We start from the raw sequence: 27,660 nt of genomic DNA, 5'->3' as shown, positions 1-27,660 counted from the left end.
TCTTGCCCCCTGCCACTGGCCATCGGGGCCCACCCACCATAGAAGACTGACAGGTTGGGAGGAAGAGGCAGACGCGGTTCCGGGACCACACGGCAGTGTCAGTGGAACTGGAGATCCTGACCCCACTGGCACGTGGGCCCGGTACGGACTCCGCGGCCACCGTGGCAGTTGCCCGGATTCAAAAGGCCCTCGGCTTTTCCGGCGTCAATTCCAAGAGCACGCACTCCGAAGATCCCCATCCTCTGTCTGTCTGAGGCAGGCTCTGACACCCATTACGCCGCGTCAATTCCAGTTGGGCGTCTTCTCCAACTCCTCCGCCCGCTTCCGCCTCCCTGACGGATGGGCCACTCGCCGTCGCGCTCCAATGGCGCCGGCCACCCGCTGCCCTCGCGCTTCGCGCGCTTCCGCCGCCGTCTCCGCCTGCACCGCCGCCGCCGCAGCGGCGACGACTCCGCCTCGGCAAAGGCCATCGCCGCCGACGAGTTCGCCGGCATCGCGCGCATCCGGATACTCAAGGTATGCTGCTGCTTCGTTGGCTCGTTGCTTTGCTTCCCTGGTTCCGCTCCTCTGGGCGGAATCCGTACGTGGATTTCATTCGCATCTCTCTTTGACTTGCTCCTGTCCTGTGTTTGATTTTGATTTGATCCGCGGCCGCGCGGTTGGTGGGGCCAGGCGGATATGCAGTTCAAGGACAAGTTCTTCGCCTGCCTCTCGCTCGGCGACCGTACCTACCGCACCGACAAGTCCGACAAGTAAGTGTGTTCATCTCTTTGCTTCCACTACCTCTTTTACTCTCTTGTTGGTACTACAGTATGTTCCCTCTGCAATTTATTTATACCACTACAATTTTACTTACACCACACGGGTTGGTTTGTCTCCTGAAAAACACCACACCCACTTCATGTTGGGAACCGCCTCCGCCTGCGCTTCCTTCTAACTTGAAACGAGTTTATTAGCCCATAGTAACTTTAAATTCCTTCATCAAACGTATATATCTACTACTTTTTTTCGTTTCGAATCTGTGATCCTTCGTTTTACTTTTTGGCAGTACGCAGACGCCTGTTTGGGACTCGGTGAGTAAGCTTCACTTCTCCTCTGTGACCCTTCTGGCAAGGCAATTTGAGATTGCTACCGCATCTAGTTACGCATTCTTATGATAGTGCTCATGAATTTGCAGGAGAAGAAAGTTATAGTAGAGACAAATGGACCTCATATTGCACGCATCTCTGTTTTTGAGGTATTATGCCTTGCACTAACTAAAAATATGTGCATGCATGCCTGGCTCTGGCTGTATAATTCTCTGCTGTAATGTATCCATGTTGTGTATAACGGTTCCACATAAGCAAATTATTGGTGGATAGATTCAGAAGAACTTGCTTGTACTGATGGAAGTTTAACTCAAACAAAAACTACTATACAGTGTCGTTACATTACATGCTCTGTACATTTTTGCAGACTAACCGATTCTCCAAGAATACCTTGGTTGGTTACTGTGAAGTTGATCTCTTTGAAATGCTTACCAAGGTAACACCATCTCTCTGTCTGGGCTGTTTCTTGTTTTGTATATTATCTAGATTTTCATTTTCAGTCCTCATATAGCACATTTGCCCTGGCTGTTGGTTAAGGCTACGACTTTCTTTGTTCCTTTGGAATTTAGATCTTATATTCCATTTTCCATAGTAGACAGTTTGGAAATGATCCAAAACCATTTGATGGACCTGAACTTGATTTCCAAATTATAATTGCATATCAGGACTTGGAGGAACATTCTGAGGACCTTCCTCTGTTGGACCCATCATCATCCAATACTACCGTGGGTAGCATAACCATCTCCTGTTACATTGAAGTAATGCTCTTGCTTGTTTATTTTATGATGATCAGAACTCAGGGAGCATCATCCAAGTACTGATTTTACTTTTTTATCCATTGGTTCTGTTGCAGGATCCTGTTGAAACAGAACAAAGCTTTGCCCGTCGTGTCTTAGCTATAGTGGTATTCTTCTGATACTGATACCATGTCTTCACATATGATTAGTACCTAAGAATCATACCAACTCTTCCTCGTTTCTTTTCTAATAATATACTTTCCTTCCTTAAATGGATGGGCTTGCGCATCCTTATTTACTGTGCTTGCGCATCTTCTAGTTTTGCTATTGTGTTTGACTTAAAAGCCAATATTCTTTCATGTAAAGTGCTCATGACATTGGTGCATTCCTTTGAATATGCTGCTTGTCATTTCACAGTGCTTGTATTGCCTTTATTTCTTTGTATTTCACGCTGCAAGGCATAACACTGCTTGTGCTACAATAGGACTATGACGAAGATGGAACTCTTTCCTTATCTGAATTCTCAGACTTGATGAAAGCTTTTGGTAATAAATTAGCAGTTGTAAAGGTTAGAATGCATTCCATTTCCTTCGAAAGTATGTTCCTTATACTTGTATTCAGTCCCTACTGCTGAGTTAATTTCTTTCATGCATTAGATTGAAGAGCTTTTCCGTCAAGCAGATACAAACGGTGATGGCATAGTTGATATAGATGAACTGGCAGCCCTACTGGCTGATCAACAAGAGAAGTAATGACTTGCTACTTCTTCATATTTAGTTATGTTTTGAAATTAGTTATCGATTAGCTCCCAAATGTAGCAGTATCATTGATTTATGCTGCCCCCCTTTTTCAGAGAACCACTTATAAGTAACTGCCCTGTCTGTGGTGAAGATCTTGGAAAATATGATAAAATAAATGATATGATACATATGACACTTTGCTTTGACGAGGGAACTGGTAATCAGATAATGACTGGTGGATTTCTAACTGATAAGCAGGCTTCTTATGGGTAAGATGCGCCATTTATTCATGATTCTGAGTGTGATTACTGCCATTTTATTTTTTGTATGAAAATATCACACAAACATCATAGTTGTCATGTGCAGTTGGATGTTCAAGCTCAGTGAATGGGCACATTTTTCCACATATGATGTTGGTTTGCACTCTGGCTCTACAGCTTCACATATTCTGGTGTGCTAAGTTATTCCATATGTTATATTAACTTGAAGTTTTGAATGAAAGATGTGCCAACTATATTGCTAGAACTTTTCTTTTATTAAACCAATACTGTGATGTAAGGTTTTTGACCGGCGAACAAAGAGGATAGTTGAAGAAGTTATTGACGGAAAAATTGTGTTGTCTATGAGGGCTTTATACCAATCGAAAGTAGGGCTCACTCTCATCAATACAGGTATGTTGGGAACATATAATCTTAGCTCTTTTCATATTTCCCATTTATAATTTATTCAGTATCATCTTGAGAAGGTATACTAGTAGATTCAACGAAAATGATCTGAATTTTTTTCACTCGTAAATTCAACAAAACAGAATCATGCTGAAGGATGCTGGTTTGCTTACTGACCGACTGTGATGTATAATAAGTTTTCATTAATCAATATTAAGTTGGTGAACTAGATTACGAACAAGAAACTATTTGATCATTAACTACAATCTTGAATTTTAGAAGGATGATCTACATTCCTGTAGCTCATCACACCTGTTGACAAGACAAACCTCAATTATTATGAGCTTCTTAAGAAACCAGTACAACCTTGAAGAGGGATCACCTTCTATATTAGAATCAGGAGTCCTGATATAGTGATACGTACACTTATCACAGTGTTTTCTCCTTCTCATCTTTCACGATTGTTGTCATGCAGGTGTTAAAGACCTCTTGAAGAACCTATCTGAGAAGCAAGGGGAAAAGATGAACTCACCAGAATCTGCGAAAGATATTCCCAAGTTCCTTGAGTTATTTAAGGTGCAGAGAATAACTAAGCCTTTTCGAAAGAGCATGCCCTTAATTTTCAGACCTAAGGAAACCTTGAAAGCATATGATGCGGAAATATCCTGGCATCCTAGATTTATGTTGTAATTGCTTATTGTCAGTTCTGCCTGAGTTATGTTGTTTCTCATGCACTTACCTACTATATCACTTTTCATATCCAAGAAATCCATAGAAACCACAAAAGCACGAGAATGCACAACCTTTCCCATTCAGCCAAAGGATATGTTATTCAGGAAATCTATACTGGTTATTGAAGGCCTGCTTTGGGAAACAAGAGTATAGAGACCACAAAAGCAGGAGAACATTGGACCCTATTTTCCCCCATTCAGTTGCTAACATCTAGTTAAGATTGAGTATTAGGGGAAATGCAAAATTCTTTTTAATTAGATTGAGTTCTTAGAGGTATGCAAAGCTGTAATTTTTCTGAACCAAGTTAGCTATGCAGACTTCATTTCTGATTTTTTTTCCAGCTCAATCTTAGCTATTTAGTCTAAATTTGGTTAATAAATTTCCAAATTTAGACAAAATAGCTAAATTTGGAAATTTATTAACCAAATTTAGACAAAGATACGCACTCCTGCGTGTTCGAGGAAAAAAGAAAAAAAAATTCTTTCCTTGTCAATAATTTGACCATCTCTATTAGTTTTTTTGCTAAAGTGCTAATCATTTGTTCTTATATATCATTCCTTTTTATTAGTTATCTCAAATTGTTGACACCATTGATGTTCATAATATAAAACTGCAGGATCAAATTAATATGGATGAGGTCAACGATCCTATCGAGAGTTTTAAGGTACATAACTATTGCAGTAACCTTGCCTCCATATTCATTGTAGTAATTATCTTATTTGTTAGACTTCCCATAATACTAGGCACTGATTGGACGACACATTTGATTTTTGGAAAACTTTGGGTAGGTGCTGAATTACTTCTTGTTTGTAGACTTTTAACGAATTTTTCATAAGAGGACTAAAGCCTGGTGCCAGACCAATTGCATATGGTGATCAAGATGGTATTGCCACCTGTGCTGCTGATAGCCGTTTAATGGCTTTCAGTTCTGTTGATGAGAGCACAAGACTATGGATCAAGGTAAGGGAATTAATGGACTAATTTTTAACCGAATCAATACATCTCAAATATTAGATTTTGAGTTCTATATAGAAGCCTAAGCACTTGTAATAAATGGAGACCAACATTTCCTTGAACCAATATAATCTCACAAAAAGTGATGTCTGTTGTTCTGATCCTCTTTCATGTGCATGGGATGGGTAAACAATCATGTCCAGTACAATTCGTGCTGTCATGCGATGTGTATCTAATATCATCATATTTGGGAAACCTTGTCCATTAGTAACTTGGACCATTACCACACTGTAAGCAGTAATGCATATCGCTCCCTGTCTAGGTGGTCTTCAATGCCTGTCATTTCTAGGCCATTAATTCACCATATTTAGGAAAACTTACCGCATAAGTAGCGCGTACCACTACCTCACTGTAAGTAGTAATGTAGAGTGCTGACTGTCTAGCTGGTCCTCAATGCTTGTCATATTCTATTGGCCACTAAGGGTTTGGTTACAAACATCAGTTATAGCATATTATGAATCAAAGCATATAGTGGTCCGGCCAAGGTGAAGGTTGGTAGACTCAGGCATTTGGACCATTCAGGAGTATGTCATTGAAGTGATGTGATGTCTATGTAAAATTTGAAAAGATGCGTTGATTACTTTGCTTGTACTTTTAGGACACTGTAAATACAACATGATTCTAAAGTATAAAATAAATCTGTATGCCATGGACCATTGTTACATGGATAGGACTGCAAAATTTGATGAAATGATTATCATTATCATAACCCCAATGTGTAGACAAATAGTTTTTACTATTAATATGTGCATTGAGAAATGTTCATGCAAGCACAATATGATCCCTCTTATGGCAGAATGTTTAGTTGAAGTTTTGATTCTAGAATGTTTTCTGTTCCTAGGGCCGCAAATTTTCAATTGAGGGTCTTTTAGGGACCAGTGCGCACTCGAATGCTTTAAGAAATGGATCGTTGGTCATTTTCCGTCTTGCACCTCAGGTACAGCTTTTAATCTCCTTAAAAAAAAAAGAATCCTCATTTGTTAAGACTTAAGACTGGTTTAGATATGTATATCTATTTGGTTCCTAGAGGCTCAATGTTTTCATGGAAATATACTATGCAATTATGAATCTTACACTTTGTAGTATGCAGGATTACCATAGGTTTCATGTACCAGTCTCAGGAACCGTGGAGAAATTTGTGGAAATTCCTGGGTGCCTGTACACGGTATAGAATACTATATTGCATGCTTTCATGTGTGTGGAAAGGGATCTGTCTGTGTTGTCTCTTTCTTCCATTTCTCAGCAATTGACTGACGCTAGCATCTTTCCATTTGATAGGTCAATCCCATTGCTGTGAATAGCAAGTACTGCAATGTATTCACAGAGAATAAAAGAGTTATCTCAATAATATCAACTTCCGAGTTTGGAAAGGTTTGGATTCTGTTATTTTCCTTGTATATTACCAGGCATCCACCTACCAATTGCTGCTGTCAAAATGTTCGATTAATTTAACATTCAGTCGTCAGTTGTGAGAAAACTTAGTAGAAAAGGATGTTCAATGCCCATGTATCTTGGACTCTTTACCCCCATTGTCTAATAAATCTTGGGGATCAATATGTCTAATGCTACAGAAGAGTTTGCAATATATGTCTGTAGACATTTTTATTTTATCAGGATCTTTCTGATGGATAAGTCTTTGTGCTGGATGGATAAGGCATAGAGTCCTTGCAAGGACCAGGGCATATATTCCTTTAGCATATTTCAGTTTGCTAGGACAGCATCTTGCTAGGACAGTCAGTTTGCTAGGACAGCATTTAGCTTTAGTTCTTTTGACTAGCATCTTAGCATCTTTTGCTGCATCAAGCTTTGGCTGTCTGCCTTGGCTGCCTATAAGTATGTATCCCCAGCCCCTTGGGTTGGCATGACTTTGAGTTTGTGAATATGAGAAAACCAGAAAATTGCCCCAAGTTCATTGTCATCCTCTCAGCTCAATGAGAGTTAGAATTGAGCTTCTAACATCTGGTATCCGAGCCGTACTTTCCTGTAGGTTGGATATCTCTTGCTCCTCCCCTTCCCAAGCCTCTGTAGCAGCCCAACCACCACCACCAGCAGCTAGCGCAGCAGCAGCAGCAGCTGCACCAGCAGCTGCAGCAGCAGCAGCTGCTCCAGCAACTGCAGCAGCAGCTGCTGCTGCACCAGCCGCTTCTTCCCCGTTCCCTTCCCCCTCTCCACGCAACAGCCCCTTGGAGGCGCGCCATGTCCGACGCACCGTCTCAGCGCTCGGTCGCCTCGAGCGCACGGCGCCAGCGAGACGCCGAGCTCGCCGCGGCAGAGGAGCGCAGGCGAGCGACGGCTCAAGCCGCTGCAGCAGCGGTGAGGGCGGCCAGGCTAGCTGCAGCGGAGCTGGCAGCGGCCAGGGCGGAGGTGGAAGCAGAGGAGGCGGAGGATGCGGCGCGTGCGGCGGAGGTCGAGGTTGAGACCTTGCGCGGCAGCCTCAGCGGCTCCATCGCCGGCGACGCCACCGCCGACGAGGACCTTGAGGAGTTGGAGAGGGAGAGAGCGCGGGAGCGGACCACGCGGTGGGCAGCAGCCCACCCCGGCGAGAATGGCCTGGACGGCGGCGCGCCTGGCGGCGGTCCAGGGGCCCGCGCGCCCGGCGGTGGCCTGGACGGCGGCGCGCCCGGCAACGGTCCAGGGGCCCGTGCGCCCGGCGGCTGCCTGGACGGCGGCGCGCCTGGCGGTGCGCCCGGCGACGGTCCAATGGGCCGCGCACCCGGCGGAGGAGGCCGCGCCCCTGGCGGCGGCGCGCAGGGCGGAGGCGGCGCCCCTGGCGGCGGCGCGCAGGGCGGTGGCGGCGCTCTTGGTTGGGGTGTGCGCGGCGGCGCCCCCGGCTACCACGGCCTCCAGGCGGTGGTCAGGGACGTCGGTCCCGGCGGTGGGTGGCCCACCCTCACCAAGACCAACTACGTCGAGTGGGCCGCAGTCATGGAGGTGAAGCTCCAGGTGCGGCACATGTGGGAGGCAGTCCGGTACGGCGACGTCGGCTACGATGAGGATCGACGGGCGCTAGATGCTCTCATCGCAGCAGCCCCGTCCGAGATGCAGTTCACGCTTTCCAAGAAGCGAACTGCCAAGGAGGCCTGGGACTCCATCGCAGCGGCACGTATCGGCAGCGACCGCGCCCGCAAGACCACTCTCCAGGCACTTCGCAAGGAGTGGGAGAACCTGGCCTTTAAGCCAGGTGAGGATGTTGATGACTTCGCCCTCCGTCTCAACACTCTGCTGCAGAAGGTGGTGCAGTTCGGCGACGACACCTACGACGAGGAGAGAGCCGTCGAGAAGCTCTTCCGCTGCGTCCCCGAGAGGTACAGACAGACCGCTCGCTCGATCGAGTCTCTGCTGGACCTCTCCACCATGACGATCGAGGAGGCGATAGGTCGCCTCAAGGTCGTCGACAGCGACGAGCCACAGCCTCCCTCGGGAGGCATCTCCATCGGTGGGAAGCTCCACCTCACTCAGGAGCAGTGGGAGGCTCGGCGCGGTGACAGGAGGAGGGGGGAGCCCTCTTCCTCGACAAGGGGCGCGGAGGTGCCCAAGCCGGGGCACGAGGGCGCGCCGAGGGTGGCGCCCGCGGAGATGCTCAGGGCGGCGCCGCTGACAGGCCCAAGGCGGCACGAGACGACGCCTGCCACAACTGTGGCAGGCCCGGCCACTGGGCCAGGGACTGCCCGCAGCGGAGGCGTGGGGGCCAAGCCCACGTCGCGGAGGCCCAGCCGGATGACGAGCCGGCTCTGTTCCTACTCCACGGGGACATGGAGCCGCACCCGACGGCACCGCCTGTCACCGCTCTACTCCACCTCGACGAGCCGCGTGCCCGAGTTCTCCTCGGCAACGGCTCCGACGACGACAGGGTCGATGGCTGGTACCTCGACTCCGGCGCCACGCACCACATGACCGGGCGGCGGGAGTTCTTCTCCGACCTGGACGTCGACGTAGGTGGCTCCGTCAGGTTCGGGGACTCCTCCGCCGTGGAGATCAAGGGCGTGGGCTCCGTGATCTTCACCGCCAAGTCCGGAGAGGACCGGATGCTCACCGGAGTCTACTACATCCCGGCGCTGCGGAACTCCATCATCAGCCTTGGGCAGCTCGATGAGAGCGGCTCCCGTGTGGTGATCGACAGCGGGGTCCTCCGCATCTGGGACCACCGTCGCCAGCTTCTCGCCAGGGTGGTTCGAGGGAAGAACCGCCTCTACATCCTCCATGTCGGGGTGGCCCAGCCTCTTTGTCTTGCAGCTCGCAGGGACGACGAGGCATGGCAGTGGCACGAGCGCTTTGGGCACCTCCACTTTGAGGCCCTGAAGCGGCTCGGCGCCAAGGAGATGGTGCGAGGCCTCCCGTGCCTCGACCACGTGGAGCAGCTCTGCGACGTCTGCGTGCTGACGAAGCAGAGGCGGCACTCCTTCCCCCAGCAGGCGAGCTTTCGAGCCAAGGAGCGGCTCGAGCTCGTACACGGGGACTTGTGTGGCCCGGTGACACCGGTCACACCAGGAGGACGGCGCTACTTCCTGCTGCTCGTCGACGACCTCTCCCGCTTCATGTGGGTGATGATCCTCGGCAGCAAGGGAGAGGCTGCGGACGCCATCAGGCGTGCTCAGGCTGCTGCGGAGGCGGAGAGCGGCCGCAAGTTGCGCGTGCTGCGCACCGACAACGGCGGCGAGTTCACGGCGGCCGAGTTCGCGGCGTACTGCGTGGATGAGGGCATCCAGCGCCACTACTCCGCGCCGTACAGCCCGCAGCAGAACGGCGTCGTCGAGCGGCGCAACCAGACGGTTGTGGGGATGGCCCGGGCCCTCCTCAAGCAGAGGGGGATGCCGGCTGTCTTCTGGGGAGAGGCGGTGGTGACGGCCGTCTACATCCTCAACCGCTCGCCCACCAAGGCACTCGACGGCATGACGCCGTATGAGGCTTGGCATGGGCGCAAGCCGGCGGTCTCCCACCTGCGGGTCTTCGGCTGCCTCGCGTTCGCCAAGGAGCTTGGCCATATCGGCAAGCTCGACGATAGGAGCACTCCGGGAGTGTTCATCGGCTACGCGGCGGGTTCGAAGGCCTACCGCATTCTCGACCCGGAGACACAGCGTGTGCGCACGGCGCGCGACGTTGTGTTCGACGAAGGGCGAGGATGGGCGTGGGACAAGGCGGTGGACGACGGCTCGGCTCCGACATGTGACGACTTCACCGTCGAGTACGTCCACTTCGAGGGAGCTGGGGGAGTAGGCAGCTCTTCTTCGCCGAGCGTGCCTACCCCGGTCCCCGAGCCTCCACCGACTCCGGCGCCCGCCACACCGGCGGCACCACGCCCTTCCGCTACGACTCCGGCTGCGCCGAGTTCCTCGGCTGCACCACCACAGCCGGCGACGCCGCGCACTCCAGTTCCGATAGCTACTCCTCCGGGCCCGTCTACTTCGACACCTGCTCGTGCTGAGCACAGTCTGGTGGAGTTCGCTACTTCGCTCTCTCACGACGAGGAGCGCGTCGACGCGTACCATGATGGCGAGCCGTTGCGGTACCGTACGATGGAGGACCTTCTCGGTGACCAGCCGGTGCCGGGACTGGTGCCTCACGACCTGGAGGCGCAGTTGCACCTCGCGTGCGACGATGGCGAACCTCGGTCTTTCGCAGAGGCCGAGGGACACGCGGCCTGGCGTGCCGCGATGCAGTTGGAGATGGACGCGGTTCTTGGAGCTTGCTGATCTCCCTCGCGGTCACCGCGCGATCACCCTTAAGTGGGTGTTCAAGCTGAAGAGGGATGAGGCCGGCACCGTCGTCAAGCACAAGGCTCGCCTGGTGGCACGAGGTTTCGTGCAGCAGGAGGGAGTCGACTTCGACGATGCCTTCGCCCCCGTGGCACGGATGGAGTCCGTGCGACTCCTCCTTGCGCTAGCTGCCCAGGAGGGCTGGCGTGTCCATCACATGGACGTCAAGTCGGCGTTTCTCAACGGCGACTTGAAGGAGGAGGTCTACGTGCACTAGCCGCCGGGGTTTGCGATCCCCGGCAAGGAGGGTAAGGTGCTACGTCTGCGCAAGGCCCTCTATGGCTTGCGGCAGGCCCCGAGGGCGTGGAACGCCAAGCTGGACTCCACGCTCAAAGGGATGGGCTTCGAGCAAAGCCCGCACGAGGCGGCCATCTACCGGCGGGGCAAAGGAGGCAATGCCCTGCTGGTGGGTGTCTACGTCGACGACTTGGTGATCACCGGCACCAAGGATGCGGAGGTGGCAGTGTTCAAGGAGGAGATGAAGGCCACCTTCCAGATGAGCGACTTGGGGCCTCTCTCCTTCTACCTGGGGATCGAGGTGCACCAGGACGACTCCGGGATCACACTTCGACAGACCGCCTACGCCAAGCGCGTCGTCGAGCTCGCTGGGCTCACCGACTGCAACCCAGCCCTCACTCCGATGGAGGAGAGGCTGAAGCTGAGCCGTGACAGCACAGCGGAGGAGGTGGATGCTACTCAGTACCGGCGTCTTGTGGGGAGCCTCCGCTACCTCGCCCACACACGGCCGGACTTGGCGTTCTCCGTCGGCTACGTCAGTCGGTTCATGCAGCGACCGACGACGGAGCACCAGCAGGCCGTGAAGAGGATCATCCGCTATGTTGCGGGGACTCTCGACCACGGTCTCCACTACCCGAGGTGCCCTGGGGCGGCACACTTCGTCGGGTACAGCGACAGCGACCACGCCGGCGACATCGACACCAGCAAGAGTACGAGCGGGATCCTCTTCTTCCTTGGCGAGTGCCTCGTTAGCTGGCAGTCGGTCAAGCAGCAGGTGGTGGCCTTGTCCAGCTGCGAGGCCGAGTACATAACGGCCTCCACTGCGTCGACTCAGGCGCTCTGGCTCGCTCGACTGCTGGGTGATCTACTCGGCAGAGACATTGGAGCGGTGGAGCTCAGGGTGGACAGCAAGTCCGCCCTGGCCTTGGCGAAGAACCCCGTTTTCCATGAACGGAGCAAGCACATCCGGGTGAGGTACCACTTCATCCGAGGCTGCTTGGAGGACGGGAGCATCAAGGCAAGCTACATCAACACCAAGGATCAGCTTGCAGACCTGCTCACCAAGCCCCTTGGGAGGATCAAGTTCCTTGAGCTCTGCTCCAGGACCGGGATGGTCCAATCCTCCCACAAGACGACGCACAAGACTTAGGGGGAGAATGATGGATAAGTCTTTGTGCTGGATGGATAAGGCATAGAGTCCTTGCAAGGACCAGGGCATATATTCCTTTAGCATATTTCAGTTTGCTAGGACAGCATCTTGCTAGGACAGTCAGTTTGCTAGGACAGCATCTAGCTTTAGTTTTTTTGACTAGCATCTTAGCATCTTTTGCTGCAGCAAGCTTTGGCTGCCTGGCTTGGCTGCCTATAAGTATGTATCCCCAGCCCTTTGGGTTGGCATGGCTTTGAGTTTGTGAATATGAGAAAACCAAAAAATTGCCCCAAGTTCATTGTCATCCTCTCAGCTCAATGAGAGTTAGAATTGAGCTTCTAACACTTTCTGCAGATTTATCTTTTGTAGCTCAAGGATGTTAAAGTGTACTGCTTGATTCACTTGTGTACCATAGCCAGTAGCTTGCATTGTTACATATACCTGTCTGTTGCTCCCCATGTAATGCTTTTTCTGATGTATGGTTCAGGTAGCGTTTGTTGCGATTGGAGCAACCATGGTAGGAAGCATCACGTTCTTGAAAAATGAGGGTGACTACGTCCACAAAGGAGATGAGGTTTGCATTCATGCATTACCCCTTGTTACATTGTAAAGATTTCTTCTGATGTGCATGTAAAGGTGTGACATCTTTCTTCATCCAGTTTGGCTATTTCTCCTTTGGAGGGAGCACAGTAATATGCGTCTTCGAGAAGGTTTGCTCATCCTCCCTTACAAAGCCACCCCCTTTTCTTTAGAAAAGAAAAATCAATGTCACCATACGTACAGATTCTGGAACCGGAATCGTTGCTTAAGAAAATTCACTTTCTATTGCAGGATGCAATCCAATTTGATGCTGATCTTGTGGCCAACAGCGAAAGGTCACTGGAAACCCTTGTTTCCGTTGGCATGACTCTGGGCGTCTCCACAAGGAACAAGGGGCTGCAAGTCCCGGAGCTGCAGAAATGTTCGCTTGAATGATGGAGGTGCATGTTTCAGAGCTGTAAATTCATCACATACAGGTTAACAGTAGGGTGTATGTGCAACTAGCAACTGCCACTTGATTTGACGATTAGCAAGGAGGATCTAACGAATTTGAACTACTCCAAAGTAAAAAAAGTAAACAAACTTTGGAAATTTCTTGCTCACGGAGAGGATATACGTACATATACTCCTCTCATATCATACGCATGCAACATCCAATTTATGGAAATAACACTTGGAATTCCTAGTCAGAAGTTGGAAGGTGAACATCCTAGAGTAGTCCCGGCCTAGATTGGAAGGGGAAGTAGGGCGTCGTTGAGGCGGCGCCATCAAGATTGCTCCTCTTCTTGCCGTCGACTTTGCTTCTTCTGCTTCTCCTGATGCTGCTTCTCTTGTTGCTTCTTGATGGCACCGTCGTCATCATCATCCGACCTGAATGAGGATGCCGACGATGAGGAGGGCTTCTTCGGGAACACCTTGGCAAGGGACGGTATGCAGGAGAGACTCATGGCTTCTTGAGCTCTTTCCTGTGCCTATGTGCGTGCGCTGGCGGTGTTGTGTTGGGATGGCAGGTTGATGCTCTGGACAAGCACCAATTTATAGGGGAGAGTGGCAGCGCCAGGCGGCATTGCTGCCACTCTCTGGCTCCAGGCTTCCTGCGGAAGATTGGGCTCCGACTCTTCTTGCTTCTGGTGCCCTCGATTTTTTTTTTTATTTGAACGTAGGTCATTCCTCAGCCTCAGGGTCAGCACTGAGAGAGCTATAGTAGTTTTAATAACTGAGTAGTACTATTTAGTATTATTATCTCTTGGGATGGAGCCTATGCTGACTGGAAGACTCTCTCTCCTGAGTCGTCTCAACATAGCCGGTCTCAAGCCCGGATAAAGGAGGAGGGTTGCGTTAGGTTTTGGCAAATCAGCATAAAAATAGCCACTCTAATGGATTTGAAACCCACAAGAAACTCGTTGGGGCGTAATCCTCTTAGCGACGCGCTACATCGGAACCCGGGTGTGGTGATAAATGGGCAAGGGCCGGGTCGCCATCCCCCCAAGGGCGCGTCGTATCATGACCTGGGTACGATGATAAGTGAGCAAGGGTCGGGTCGTCACCTGAATGGCGCGCTACATCTACGCCCGGGTGTAGTGAAAAATGAGTAAGGGTCTTCGCACTTCCCTCGACGGGTGCGAAGGGTAAGGAAGCTAGCCGAGCCGATTAGGATTCGTATAGGTAGCTGGAACGTAGGGTCCCTAACGGGTAAGTTGCGAGAGCTAGTTGATGTAGCAATTAGGAGGCGTGTAAATATTCTATGCGTTCAGGAGACTAAATGGAAGGGTCAGAAGGCGAAGGAGGTTGAGGATACTGGCTTCAAGCTTTGGTACACGGGAGCAACTCCGGGTAGGAATGGTGTAGGCATCTTGATTGATAGGAGCCTTAAGGATGGAGTCGTAGAGGTTAGAAGGCAAGGCGACCGGATTATCCTAATCCGGTTGTTAGTTGGAGATTCGGTTTTGAATGTGATCAGTGCCTATGCCCCTCAGGTAGGCCTTAGTGAGAGCACCAAGATGCAGTTCTGGGAAGATCTAGATAGCATGGTTAGTACCATGCCTACCAGCGAGAAACTCTTCATAGGAGGAGATCTCAACGGCCATGTGGGTGCGACTAATGTAGGGTTCGAGCGAGTGCACGGGGGTTTTGGGTACGGTAGCAGGAGTCAAGAGGGGGAGGATGTGTTGAACTTCGCGTTAGCCTACGACTTGTTGATAGCGAATACCGTGTTTAAGAAGAGGGAATCCCATCTTGTGACGTTTCGTAGTGGACAACACTCGAGCCAGATCGACTTTATCCTTACTAGGAGGGAGGATAGACGTGATTTCTTAGATTGTAAGGTGATACCTGGGGAGTGTGTTGTCCCTCAACACAAGCTTGTGGTGGCGGACTTTCGTCTTCGGGTACGTGTCCACCGGGACAAACGTGCCAAGATTGCGAGAACAAAGTGGTAGAAGCTTAGAGGGGAAGCGGCACAAGCGTTTAAGGAAAGGATGCTAGGTGAGGGGCCTTGGGAAGAAGGAGAAGACGCAGATGACATGTGGCTAAAGATGGCAACATGTGTTCGGAAGGTGGCCTCAGAGGTGTTTGGCGTAAGTAGGGGAGGCGAACAGGAGGGGAAAGACACCTGGTGGTGGAATGACGAGGTGCAAAGGGCTATTAAGGAGAAGAAGGAGTGTTTCAAGCGCCTCCACCTTGACAAGAGTGCAGCCAACATCGAGGGCTATAAATTAGCGAAGAGGGTTGTAAAGCGAGCTGTGTGTGTAGCAAAGGGTAAGGCGTATGATGACCTGTATCAGCGGCTAGGCACGAAAGAAGGGGAGAAGGACATTTATAGGATGGCTAGGATCCGCGAGCGGAAGACAAGGGACATCAACAAAATCAAATGCATTAAGGATGTGACAGATCGACTGCTAGTGAAGGATGAGGACATCATGGATAGATGGAGAGAGTACTTCGACAAGTTGTTTAATGGGGAGAGTGAGGGCCCTACCCTTGAGTTAGATGACTCTTTTGACGATATCAACAGACGTTTTGTGAGGAGAATTCAGGAGGTAGAGATCGGGGAGGCTTTGAAGAGGATGAAGGGAGGTAAAGCGATGAGCCCTGATGGTATCCCCATTGAGGTGTGGAGATGCCTAGGAGATAGAGCAATAGTATGGTTAACTAAGCTTTTTAATCTCGTTTTTCGGTCAAACAAGATGCCGGAAGAATGGAGGAGAAGTATATTAGTACCTATCTTCAAAAACAAGGGCGATGTTCAAAATTGTACTAACTACCGTGGGATTAAGCTGATGAGCCATACGATGAAGCTTTGGGAGAGGGTTATCGAGCATCGCCTAAGAAGAGTGACAAGTGTGACCCAAAACCAATTTGGGTTCATGCCTGGAAGGTCAACCATGGAGGCGATTTTCTTAATACGACAATTGATGGAGAGATATAGGGAGCAGAAGAAGGACTTGCACATGGTCTTCATTGACCTTGAGAAGGCATATGACAAAGTACCGAGAAATGTCATGTGGTGGGCCTTGGAGAAGCACAAAGTCCCAACTAAGTACATTACCCTCATTAAGGATATGTACAAGGATGCGACGACGTTTGTCCGGACATGTGATGGCAACACCACTGACTTTCCTATTAACATAGGCCTACACCAGGGGTCAGCATTGAGCCCTTATTTATTTGCTTTAGTGATGGATGAGGTCACAAGGGATATACAAGGTGAGATCCCTTGGTGTATGCTCTTTGCTGATGATGTGGTGCTAGTTGACGAGAGTAAGGCAGGGGTTAATAGGAAGTTAGAGCTGTGGAGACGCACGTTAGAGTCGAAAGGGTTCAGACTTAGTAGGACCAAAACCGAGTACATGATGTACGATTTCAGCGCGATTAGGCATGAGGGGGGAGACGTTAATCTAGATGGACAAGTGGTGGTCCAGAAGGATACTTTTCGGTATTTAGGATCGGTGCTACAAAAGGATGGCGACATTGATGAAGATGTTAGGCATAGAATTTCAGCTGGCTGGTTGAAATGGCGACAAGCTTCTAGCATCCTTTGTGACAAAAGGGTGCCACAAAAACTAAAAGGCAAATTCTATAGGACAGCAATTCGTCCGGCGATGCTATACGGTGCTGAATGTTGGTCTACAAAAAGGCGACATGTCCAGCAACTGAGTGTAGCAGAGATGCGGATGTTGCGGTGGTTTTGCGGGCACACAAGGAGGGATAGAGTCCGTAACGAAGTTATTCGGGATAGGGTCGGAGTGGCACCAATTGAGGAGAAACTTACCCAGCATCGGCTGAGATGGTTTGGACATGTCCAACGAAGGCCTCCTGAGGCGCCGGTGCGTAATGGGGTTCTTGAGCGAGTCGATAATGTAAAGAGGGGTAGAGGTAGACCTAAACTGACGTGGGATGAGTCGGTTAAGAGAGACCTTAAGGATTGGAATATTTCTAAAGAGATAGCTTTGGATAGGAGCGCTTGGAGACTAGCTATCAATGTGCCTGAACCTTGAACTTATTTCTTTCGGGTTTCATCTCTAGCCTACCCCAACTTGCTTGGGAAAAAAGACTATGTTGTTGTTGTATCTCTTGGGATGGAGCAGATAGTTTATGCTTATGTACATACTTTGTACCTGACACGAGGGCTCGGGCCCAGCTGTCATGGACCAAAAGCTCATTGCCATGTCTGAGACTGACTGTCTTGCTTCGCTCATCAGTGACTCTAGTGGTGATCCACGCCTTCCATGCTGCTTTGACTGACGACCGAGAAGGTGATCGAGGTTCCTTGGTAGCCAAGATTGTCAGGTTCAGAGTCCGCTTGTTTCTTCTCTCCCCCATCTTCTTCTGAATACCATCTTTTTTTTTGGAAAAGTTAATACCGATCGATTTTCTGGTTGGAGAACTGCCAAGCTCCAATGCGCATGCTCTGGTTGCTGCTCGGATGGAATTAATTGAACATGTGTGGAAGCTATCGTCTAATCTGGCCTATTTCTGACTGTTATTTTTTTTCATTCCTTGACTGAGAGCAACATGCATGGTAGAAATCGATCGTTCAGCGACTTGCCCTTTCTCCGACTCGGATATTTACTGCACTGCACGGTAGAGAGAGAACGCAAAAGAAAAGGAAAAACAATAAATGTGGAGATGAATGGAACGTGTGTGAAAGCTATCGTCTCGTCTAATCCAGCCTATTTCAGACTGTTTATTTTTTCACTCCTTGATTGAGAGCAACATGCATGGTAGAAATCGATCGTTCAGCAACTTGCCCTTTCTCCGACTCGGATATTCACTGCGTGCCAGAGAGAAAACGCAAAAAAAAGAGGTACAGATAAATTTGGAGATGCGGGGGATCGAACCCCGTGCCTCTCGCATGCAAAGCGAGCGCTCTACCATTTGAGCTACATCCCCTTTGATGCCTTAGCTTCCTCAGACTTTACCTAAATTCAGTCGGAATTGAAAGGAACAAAATCCTGACAGAAATATTAGACTCTCAGAGAACTACTTCCACAAGTTCCAGCAAAATGAAGATACCATTCGCCTTTACATATATAGCACTGGCCAGTAAGCTAACACTAACCATCAACCTAAGGCATCACTCGCTACATCAGTTAAGCATGGACTATTGCTACATGGTCAGGGAAGATCTCAAGATTGGAGCACACATCAAATACTTCATCACACCTAAAACTCAGAATAAAGGCTCCTGTGTACGTGTACTCACAGGTGACCAATGCATAAACTGCTGTACGTTAAGATATCTTCTGAAATATTTAATCACTGCAGAGGTCTTTCCTTTCATGCTATGGCAACTAGTAATGTACAGCGAGTATCACATCTACCTTCCTGGACACAAAACCTAGAAAAATTCTATTCTACAGGTCATCACCAGTAATCACCACAAGAACAAGCACCGCCTCTGAAGTGATGGAAGCGAATCGCATCTCTCAAGACTATTTCTCTATTCTCACTACAGGATATCAGTTTCATAGTTGAGTGGCAGTCAGGGCAAACTCTCAGGTTCTTCATTACTCGAATTGGTGCTGATTGTGGCAAATGAATCATTCCAAATGCCACAGCTAGTTTCTCACTGTGGCAACCCACCAAATTTTGGCCTCTGATAGCGATGTCATTTGACTCTGTGCTAACATTACCAGTGCTTGCCAGCTTTTCTATCTTGGAAAGCATCTCTGACAGTTTTGTATATATTGCACTGCTCTCTGGATGGGACCTGTCACCAGCAACAAAGGAGTGAACTCCAGACTTCAGTTCAATCCAACTAAGACCAGGCTCTTTCTTTACACCTCGCGCTTTCATCAGATCTCTAATTTTTGAAGCTAAGGAAAGCTCCCCAGCATCCAGGTACATGTTGTAAAGAATAACATATGATGCCGAGGATGTGGGTTCCAGCTCCATTATCCGATATGCAACAAGTTGAGCTCTCTCCATGTCTCCATGAATACGACATGAGGCCAACAGAGACCGCCAAACGACAGGATCATCATGGAAGACTGAATCCCTTATAAAAGCCTCAGCGTCACCTAGCCTCCCAGCTCGTCCAAGGAGATCAACAACACAAGTGCAATGCTTTATGGTTGGGGCCAGCTCATATTCCTTATTCATAATATCATAATACCTGCATGAGACCATCAAATGATATGGAAATATGAGATATGTGTAACAAAATAAGTTGCATTGGCAGTTGAATGGATACTCTGATAAAAATGAATGACAAGCTTACCTGAGTCCCTCATCAACCAATCCTCCATGACTACATGCAGTAAGGACACCAAGAAAAGTAATCTCATTAGGAATAACCTTTGCATCCATCATTTTATTGAAAACATGCAAAGCATCCCTTGCACAACCGTGCTGTGCATGGCTTGATATCACTGCAGACCAAGAGACGACATCATATGATTCCATTTCCTGAAACCTCAGAGTTGCAGCATCAACATCCCCTGACCTAGCATACATATGTATGCAGGAATTCCCCATGACAGTGAACCGGTTAAAACCTGATTTCGTGGCAAGGCACTGGATCTGCTCACCAGTTCTTGCAACAGCCAAACTCGCACATGCATTCATCACACTCGATATAGTAAAAAGATCAGGTTTCAATCCATAACATAAGAATTCTTGGAACAATCTCAGTGCCTTCTCGAAAAGCTCATTCTGAACAAACCCTGAAATCATTGATGTCCAGGTGACGATGTCTTGCTTATAAAGAGATCTGAAGCACCTGTATCCATCTTCCATGCAACCAAAGTTGGAGTACAGGTCGATGAGCGCACTTGCGATATAGTCATCACCTTGGAGACTGTGTTTGATTAGTTGGCCATGTATTTGTTTCCCAAATTCAAATTCACCAGCCAAGTTACATGCCCGTAGAACACTTGAGAATGTGAACTCAGTAGGTTGCGTCCCTCGTCTCAGCAGCTCTGAATACAGGTTCAAAGCTTCTCTCGTGACTTCCTTGCCAATTCCAGCTTCGTCCCGACAGAATCCTGCAATCATTGCATTGAAAACAATCACATTTGGGTCTTGCACCGACTTGAAAAGCGCAACAGCATTGCTCAAGGTGCCTTTCTTAGCATACATGTCGATCATTGCGCTTGCAAGAAACACGTCAGTATCCAGCCCAGCCTTCACCACGCATCCATGGACTGTTTCCGCAGTGTGCCCAGCAATATCAACACCAGAAGAAAAGTACTTGATGATGCTCCCAAGCGCGAATGAATTCCAGCCCATGCCATGCCGGCACATCAGAGTGAACACCTTCAGCATCTCCTCGTGCGCACCAGCCCGGACGTACCCGGAGAGCAGTGAGTTCCAGGAGATGTCGTCATGCTCATCGGCGACATCAAACACACGCCTGGCCTCGTCCATTGCGCCGCACCTAGCGTACATGCTGACGAGCGAGTTGGACAAAAACACCCCATTAGCGAGACCTTCCAGAACGGACAGCGCGTGCACCAGCTTTCCAGTCCTCACGTCGCCTGCCCGTGAGCACGCGGCAAGCGCGGCAGCATACGTGAACCGGTCGGCCTTGACCCCCGCGGCCCCCCCGCGCGCGAAGGTCTCCAGGGAGTGATCCGCAAGGCCGGCGCGGGAGTAGGCGTCGATGAGGAGGTTGAAGGAGACGGAGTTGCGGCGGGGCATTTCGTCGAGCAGGCGGGCGGCGGGAAGGGCGCCCCCGAGGCGGCAGTAGGCAGCGAGGAGGGAGTTGCGGAGAAAGAGGGAGGCGGCGGGGTGGGCGCGCGCGATGTGGGCGTGCACGGCGGAGACGTGCGGCAGCGCTGCGCAGGAGCGGAGCAGGTGAAGGTAGAAGGCGTCCATGGAGGCGAACGGCGGCGGCATCTCGGCCTCCGGCTCCTCCAGGGGAGCGAGGCGGGAGAAGCCTCCAACTAGCATTTGAGTGTGATTAGTAGCCGTTCGATCAAATTTCGCATTAAGATCGATGCAGACAACCGGCGGGAGCTCCACAGTTGGGTCTCGAACAAACAGGGCCTCGACTCCTATCGATCTTTTTTTGGAATGGGAAGAATCCCTTTCACACTACTTTGTTTGAATCAACCTTTTTTTATATATCTTTTTGAATCAACCTTTCACACTATTGGAACCGAAGGAAGAGAGTTTTTCGTTTATTTCCCTTGGAAAGGCAGTGATAGTTCTTATATATTAGTCTTGAAGTAGACCTGAAAAAGCAGTGATATATTAGGAGTTGTTTGGATCCAGGCCTAAATTTTAGTTCCTGTCACGTTGAAGAGAATTTTACTATTTTGAAGTATTAGATAAAGTCTAATTATAAAATAATTACACAACCCTGAGGCTACACTCTGAGACGAATCTAATGAGGTATATTAATTCATAATTAAAGAATGATTATTGTAACATCACTATAGCAAATCATGAATTAATTAGACTCATTAGATTCGTCTCGCGAATTATCACTTATCTGTCAAAAGAAATTTATAAATATATTTTATTTAATACTCTTAAATAGAAAGATTTTTTAGAGCAAGTATAATGATCGGCGCCAGCTGGGATCCTACATGTATGGAGAGAGAGAGAGCAGGAGAGAGAGTGTGCGGGCGGCTGGCCAAACGCCCACTGGCAGCCGGCGAAATCACTCATTCCTCTCACTGTGCACAATAAATGCTACTGGAGTCCGCCCTGACCTGGCAGGTCTCAGCCGGCTACCGGCGAAATTCATTATCCATGCTCCTATGTGACGGAGATAGGGTCTTAGTCCTAAAGTAGACCTGTCACAGCAGTCCACCTTAGTGTTTCACTGCTTGAACAAATTTTTTATTATTAAAATATTTTTTTATTATGGAACACTTTTTCAATTATTTCAGTACAAAAATTATTCCGCAATAAAAAATTATTCCACCTTGTGTGATTATTTGACTATCAATCACAATTGTTACTCGTAACATTTGCCTCCTAATAGTGTGTTAACGCAGCTGCTCCTTATATAGTAGTCCTAAATAAAAGTGTGTTGTTAACGCAGCAGTGGGCTGCCTCTGGTTTGATGTCTCCCGGAAAACTTAGGGTGTGTTTGGATACTTTAGCAATTTTTAACCAAAGATTAGGACTAAACATAATCTAATTATAAAACTAATTACACAGATGGATAGAAAATAACAAAACAAATCCATTAAGCCTAATTAATCTGTCATTGGATGTTTACCGTAGCACAACATTGTCTAATTATGATTCATCTCGCAATTGCACTTGTGGGTTGTAGAATAAATTTTGTGAGCTATCCTCATTTAATACTCCTAATTAGTGATCAAACTTTGAAGTTACCGTAGAGCTGAAAAAGTTTTTATATCCAAACACACCCTAACATCCGTCCTGACAGCTTTGACGGTGTTTCCTTCCTGGAATTCTAAACCCATTCAACGCAAAGAATCCGTTTCAGACAGGGGCCTTTGGGAGGGTTTCACGCGGACGGCTCCGGCTCCGTGCTACAGTACCGCGGCACTGTAGCACGGAGTGAAGCCGAAGCAGCTTTGCCCTGCCGGAGGAGTGAAGCCGCTGAAGCTGCGGGAGGGTGGCTTCACCGGCTCCGTGCTACAGTGCCGCTACAGTAGACGAGCCAGAGCCGGTGAAGCCGTGCCAAACAGGCCCAGGGTCTTCGGAAGCTGGGAGGGTAGAGGTGCCGTCGACGAGTTGGCGCATTCCACGCCAAGAATCAGTTCCAAACAGTCTTTTAAAACCAAGAGTCAAGACCACCTTCGGATCGCCACTAACTTGTGTCATTCGTTGAGACTTGGGAACGTTGCACGGATAGAATAACATGTGCAAAGCTTGTAAACAGGAACGAATATGGAGCAATTGGCACTACAGGCATATCACACATCAAACAGAAGTTCAAAAGCACTTGACACGAAGTAGCACCAAACTTTTTGATCCAGACTTCTGAGCGGAAACAAGTTCAGAAGTTCAAAATACTTCAGTACACGCATCAAGTACATAAGCAAGCATAGCAGATAATCGTCTTGAGTACATATCACAAGCAAGAGAGTCCACCGAGCATGTTAAGCAGATCCATCCAAGTATTGCCGTATGGTTCTCTTATCATCTCCCCGATCCAACACTTGAGCTCACAGCAAGTCACAACCACAAGGAAACGATACAAGATAGAGTGAAGGGATAAATGGTTTTACCTGCCAGAAACACAATGCCACGAGTTCATTCTACCTGCGTCTAGGGGAAGGTGAGCTGCTGCTTCGGCTGTCACTAGAGATGCTTCTTCCTCTAGGAGGTCTGCATGACAAGACAAGATATTTTCAGTAACAGAATATTCTTGACATATGCTGAACACCAGCAAAATTGTATGTTTATGTCACCTTCTAGGGCTGCGGCTCCTTGATACCCTTCTTGGCCCCTATACAAGAAAAGGCGTTCGCATTAACCGCTTATTAATAAATAGTATTACAATAGCATGACCAGCAACAGAAACAATAATTCAGCATTATTTCCTGAGGCTACAAACACCGGAGCAGCTGTAGAACTCACCTTTCTTGGTGGACTAGGTGATCGAGAATATGATGAGTCTGATCTGCCGCGCCTCAATGGAGGTCCTCGACCCCTGCATTAATATAAACAAAACTTCACAACTGTTACAATGTAAAAGAGGTACAACCTCCACTGGAAGATTTGGGCTTCAGATCCACTACCTTCTTGGAGAAATCGATCTAGAGCGGGATCGAATGGGACGGCGAGGAGGAGGAGAACGACTATAACGACGTGGAGGCGGTGGCCTCCTTGGTGGGCTCCTCAACCGCCTTGGAGGTGGTGATCTAGAAAGACAGGGAAAAAAGGAAAAGAATGAGAAAAATGTCTAAGCTTGCACAATAAGGGGAGGACCAAAAAAAATCAACAGAACCCAAGATACAAAAAAACAAGCAGGTAACGGTGCAAATAGCTCGAGAAACCAATCACATGTCAGTATAAACATGAGATAGGTACAAGTGATCTAAAGCTCGGAAACATATAATGGAGAATATTTGATACATTAGCACACCAGGGAGGAAATGCTATCGTATTGCATAGCACTGCACACAAACGATTATTAGAGACAGGCTCAAAAAGACTCACCGTCGCCTAAGAGGCCCAGGGGAGCGCCTGCGTGGTGATGGGCTACCACGACCCCTCCTAGGTGAAGGACTGTTGTTGTAAAAATAGTGTTAGCAATTCCAGTCGCAATACCTTAGATTTATATAGAATAAATTTAAGCATTGATTACCGCATTGGTGACCTATGCCTTCGTGGTGGAGAAGGAGAACGCCTCCTAAGTGGAGATAGTGGTCTCCGGCGTGGAGGTGTGTCACCACGCCTGACAGGAGAAGGATCTGGTCGGCGACGAATTGGTGGAGAATCAGGACGACGCCTAGGTGATGGGGGGCCAGGTGGGCGCCTGGGTGACTCGACCCTTCGATTTGGAGGAGATCGTTTCCGTGGAGGTGAAGCAGGCTTCTTTCGTGGAGATGCTGCAAGATGTATGTAAACAATTAAACCATCATTGAACTGAAACATGCACCTTCAGAAGAAAAGAAAACCTTGCTAGGTGCAGAATTAACAACAAAACAATAAGAAATTGTGATTATAGTTACAAAGCTTCAGAAACTTACATTCCCTAGGACGCTGCTGGGCATCCTTTTCAGCACTGCTAGCACCTTTGTCATTTGGAGGAGCATCTCTTTTTGGAGGGGGAGGAACCTTCGTAGGTGATGCAGCCCTTTGGCGTGGTTGCAGAGTGAATCTCAACTTAACAACATTTCCATCAATTTGACCCTGAACAGATTTTTAGTAGAACTTGTTGGGCATTTACTTGTCAACCGATAAAAAAAAAAGACAAAGCATAAGCATAGGGTAGAATACATACACCATCCATGTAAAGAAGAGCTTTCTCAGCATCAGCTCTCTTCTTGAATTCAACATATCCATACCCACGAGGAAGATTGACCTAAGAAAAACAAATAATAGGTGTTAAGAGGACAGCGCCAGGTACAAATTTTCAGAAGATAGCAAAACATCCACTTACCAATCGGTCCATTGATAGCTCCACATTCACCACTTCGCCAAAGTTTCCTAAAAATACAGATAATTAGTCCAGGATATTTTATGGGTTCATTTGGCAACCTTTATATCCAATTTTGGATGTAACAGTTTGTTAAATGCGCGTCATATCAGGCATAACAAAGTATAATACTACTAGAATCAACAAAGATTTATTCTGGGCCATTACTATAGCAACAGGAAAAATCCCCTGACTACCAGTGGGAAGATCAGCGTGGTTATCAAATAGCTAACCTAACATGGGGACATCACAAGAAAGCATGGTAGCTGAACTGCTGAAGATATAAACATAGGCTCCAAAGCATAATTTTCAGTTTGAATACTACAAACATGCACACCATCAACAGAGTCACTAAACACTAAGAGCTCATTCAGGTAACAATAGCACAAGGCAAATTCATACAAATGCAAACATAAATGTAGTTTCAGTGTCTGAGTCATAGTTCAATATAACTAAAATCCTAACACTGAATTTCCAAGAGAATAAAGTGCATGTAAGTAAGCTCACCAAAAATCTCTTTCAAGTGAGCCTCATTAACATTCCTTGAGAGATGATCAATGCAGAGAACAGCAGACTCAGCAGGAGGAGATGCTTTCCTGAAATCAATAATTATTTTTTCAATGATCTTGGGTGCAAGAGTTAGATGTAGAGGTAGAGACAGAAAAAGTGAGCAAAAAACAATGCAAGGTTAACATAGCCTGCAAAATATACAAAATCTTTGGACATAGGAAACAAGCAGTAAACGCCCAAAAGCAGGTTATTTACATGAAAAGAACTTACGAACAAGTAGCGACATCATAGCTTCAAAAGAAAATGTATCAGACTCTACTATTGCAATTGCTACGTAACATGAGTTGAGACGTCCAATATAACAGGAGTTTTGAACAAGTTTTGTATTGTTACTGCAGTAGCAGCATCCCAATTTAAAAACTACATTTACTTCGTCAAAAATAAAAATGTTATTAACAACGAGCAAGTGAAACAAAAATCTTAAATATATAATTATCAACATAGCAGTAAGAAATTGAAGGAAAAAAATATATTCAGTTACTATGCAAGCTTATACCTAGGGGGTGAAGCCGTTTTAGGCGGTGGTGATGGTGAACGGACTTTCTTTGAGGGTGAACCTTTTTTAGGAGGTGATGAAGGTGATTGACCTTTCCGTGCTCCCGATGAGCTGGGCAGACACGAGTATCCATAAGTAAATGCACTCCAGTTAGAGAGAATCAGATAGAAACATTATTTCATGAGAAAAATACCAAATAACTATGTTCACAAAAGCAGAATGGGCGTAGTGTAACTAGGTAAATTTATATACAAGTAAAACGTTAAATAGCAAGGCTGTGTCAACAATAGAAAGCGCGGCAACAGGAAGAACCAAAAGCATGAGGCAGAATGAATTCAATAAACAGATCATAAAGCTGATTTCAGTAGCAAATGCAGGCTACCACAGGCCTCCGCCACTACAAAACAGCAAAACGGAAAGATAAACAAAAAATCCAGAGCAAGGAATTTGAACAAACAAAAGGTGTCCATCTGAATTCTGAATGCAGAGTCAAATATCTAACTTAAGTTTCCAGCCTATCACGAGCATAATTAGAAAATGAATTTGCTAATGATAGGTACATCTATTACCAAATTTTGGTACTGAATGACCGCATCCATACTGCTGAGTGCCACAAGGACTAACTGTAGTGAACTCAAAGGAACGCCATAGAGACAGAGATCTGAATCAAGCAGCCTTGTACTAAATACTACAGTTGCAGCCACCCCAAGCGTTAGGATGCAGGTGCGGAAAGCTCTAGGGTTTCATTCTTTTGATGAAGTGACACTTGAAACAATAAGTTGGAAGGGAAAAAAAAGCTGAAACAGCATCAGTTCAGAATGAACGAAGTATCTCGCTAACCCCGCCCCGAAAACACTGAACAAGAGGCAACCAAAATCCAGTAGAGTGCGCATAGCCTAAAATAAGTGGATCCATATCGTGGAGGTGGGGCCTCACCTGCGCTTAGGTGGGGGAGGGGAGCGGCTCCGGGACTGGGAGGAGGACGACGAGAAGGAGCGGGAGCGCGACCGGGAGCGGGACGAGACGGAGCCGGAGGAGACGGAGCGGGACGGGGAGCGGGAGGAGGAGCCCGAGGAGGAGCGCGAGGCGGAGCGGCCGCGCCGAGGCTTCGCCATCGTCCCCGGCGGCGGCGGCGGCGGCGGCTGCCGGGCGCGGGGTTGCGGTGTTGGGCTAGGGTTTTGTGAGCGGGTCCGGAGGAGGAATCCGGCGGGGTTGGGGGCTTGGGGTAGAGATGAGGTGAGGTGAGAGTTTATGGCCTACGTGGTGGACGGGTGCGATTGGTAGGACTGCTCGTCGGCCCCACCTGCAGAGCCCTAGTCTCGGAGACTCTCTGGACAAGCTGTGTTCTCTCTCGTCTTGGGGTT

General features: G+C 48.3%; 3 protein-coding genes and 1 non-coding gene across 4 annotated transcripts; 1 reads left to right on the top strand and 3 right to left on the bottom strand.

Moving 5' to 3' along the window:
* Window positions 1-167: 167 nt before the first annotated feature.
* On the top strand, window positions 168-13,341 carry LOC120709309 (phosphatidylserine decarboxylase proenzyme 2-like). The gene is made up of 21 exons (XM_039994910.1): window positions 168-516; window positions 673-752; window positions 1,049-1,073; window positions 1,178-1,237; window positions 1,456-1,524; window positions 1,754-1,846; window positions 1,942-1,992; window positions 2,310-2,393; window positions 2,482-2,573; window positions 2,679-2,834; window positions 2,932-3,016; window positions 3,125-3,236; window positions 3,706-3,806; window positions 4,579-4,626; window positions 4,776-4,922; window positions 5,818-5,913; window positions 6,067-6,141; window positions 6,255-6,347; window positions 12,604-12,690; window positions 12,776-12,826; window positions 12,948-13,341. The coding sequence occupies exons 1-21, from the start codon at window positions 340-342 to the stop codon at window positions 13,089-13,091; spliced, it is 1,926 nt and encodes a 641-aa protein (XP_039850844.1). The 5' UTR covers window positions 168-339; the 3' UTR covers window positions 13,092-13,341.
* A 4,633-nt stretch (window positions 13,342-17,974) lies between these two features.
* On the bottom strand, window positions 17,975-18,047 carry TRNAA-UGC. Its single transcript has one exon. It is a non-coding gene; the product is annotated as a tRNA-Ala (tRNA).
* A 280-nt stretch (window positions 18,048-18,327) lies between these two features.
* On the bottom strand, window positions 18,328-21,166 carry LOC120709308 (pentatricopeptide repeat-containing protein At3g13880-like). The gene is made up of 2 exons (XM_039994909.1): window positions 19,378-21,166; window positions 18,328-19,272 (listed from the first exon to the last, which is right to left on the bottom strand). The coding sequence occupies exons 1-2, from the start codon at window positions 21,048-21,050 to the stop codon at window positions 18,522-18,524; spliced, it is 2,424 nt and encodes an 807-aa protein (XP_039850843.1). The 5' UTR covers window positions 21,051-21,166; the 3' UTR covers window positions 18,328-18,521.
* A 1,847-nt stretch (window positions 21,167-23,013) lies between these two features.
* Window positions 23,014-27,524, bottom strand: LOC120709310 (serine/arginine-rich splicing factor SR45-like). The gene is made up of 12 exons (XM_039994911.1): window positions 27,233-27,524; window positions 26,297-26,407; window positions 25,738-25,826; window positions 25,195-25,241; window positions 25,036-25,116; window positions 24,782-24,944; window positions 24,397-24,640; window positions 24,249-24,317; window positions 23,828-23,950; window positions 23,667-23,739; window positions 23,498-23,535; window positions 23,014-23,414 (listed from the first exon to the last, which is right to left on the bottom strand). Exons 1-12 carry the CDS (start codon window positions 27,409-27,411, stop codon window positions 23,345-23,347), a joined length of 1,287 nt encoding a protein of 428 aa, XP_039850845.1. The 5' UTR covers window positions 27,412-27,524; the 3' UTR covers window positions 23,014-23,344.
* Window positions 27,525-27,660: the final 136 nt, after the last annotated feature.

Source organism: Panicum virgatum, chromosome 5K (assembly GCF_016808335.1).
Source record: "Panicum virgatum strain AP13 chromosome 5K, P.virgatum_v5, whole genome shotgun sequence".
NCBI classification, from domain to species: domain Eukaryota; kingdom Viridiplantae; phylum Streptophyta; class Magnoliopsida; order Poales; family Poaceae; genus Panicum; species Panicum virgatum.
This window is presented reverse-complemented; position numbering and strand designations above follow the sequence as displayed.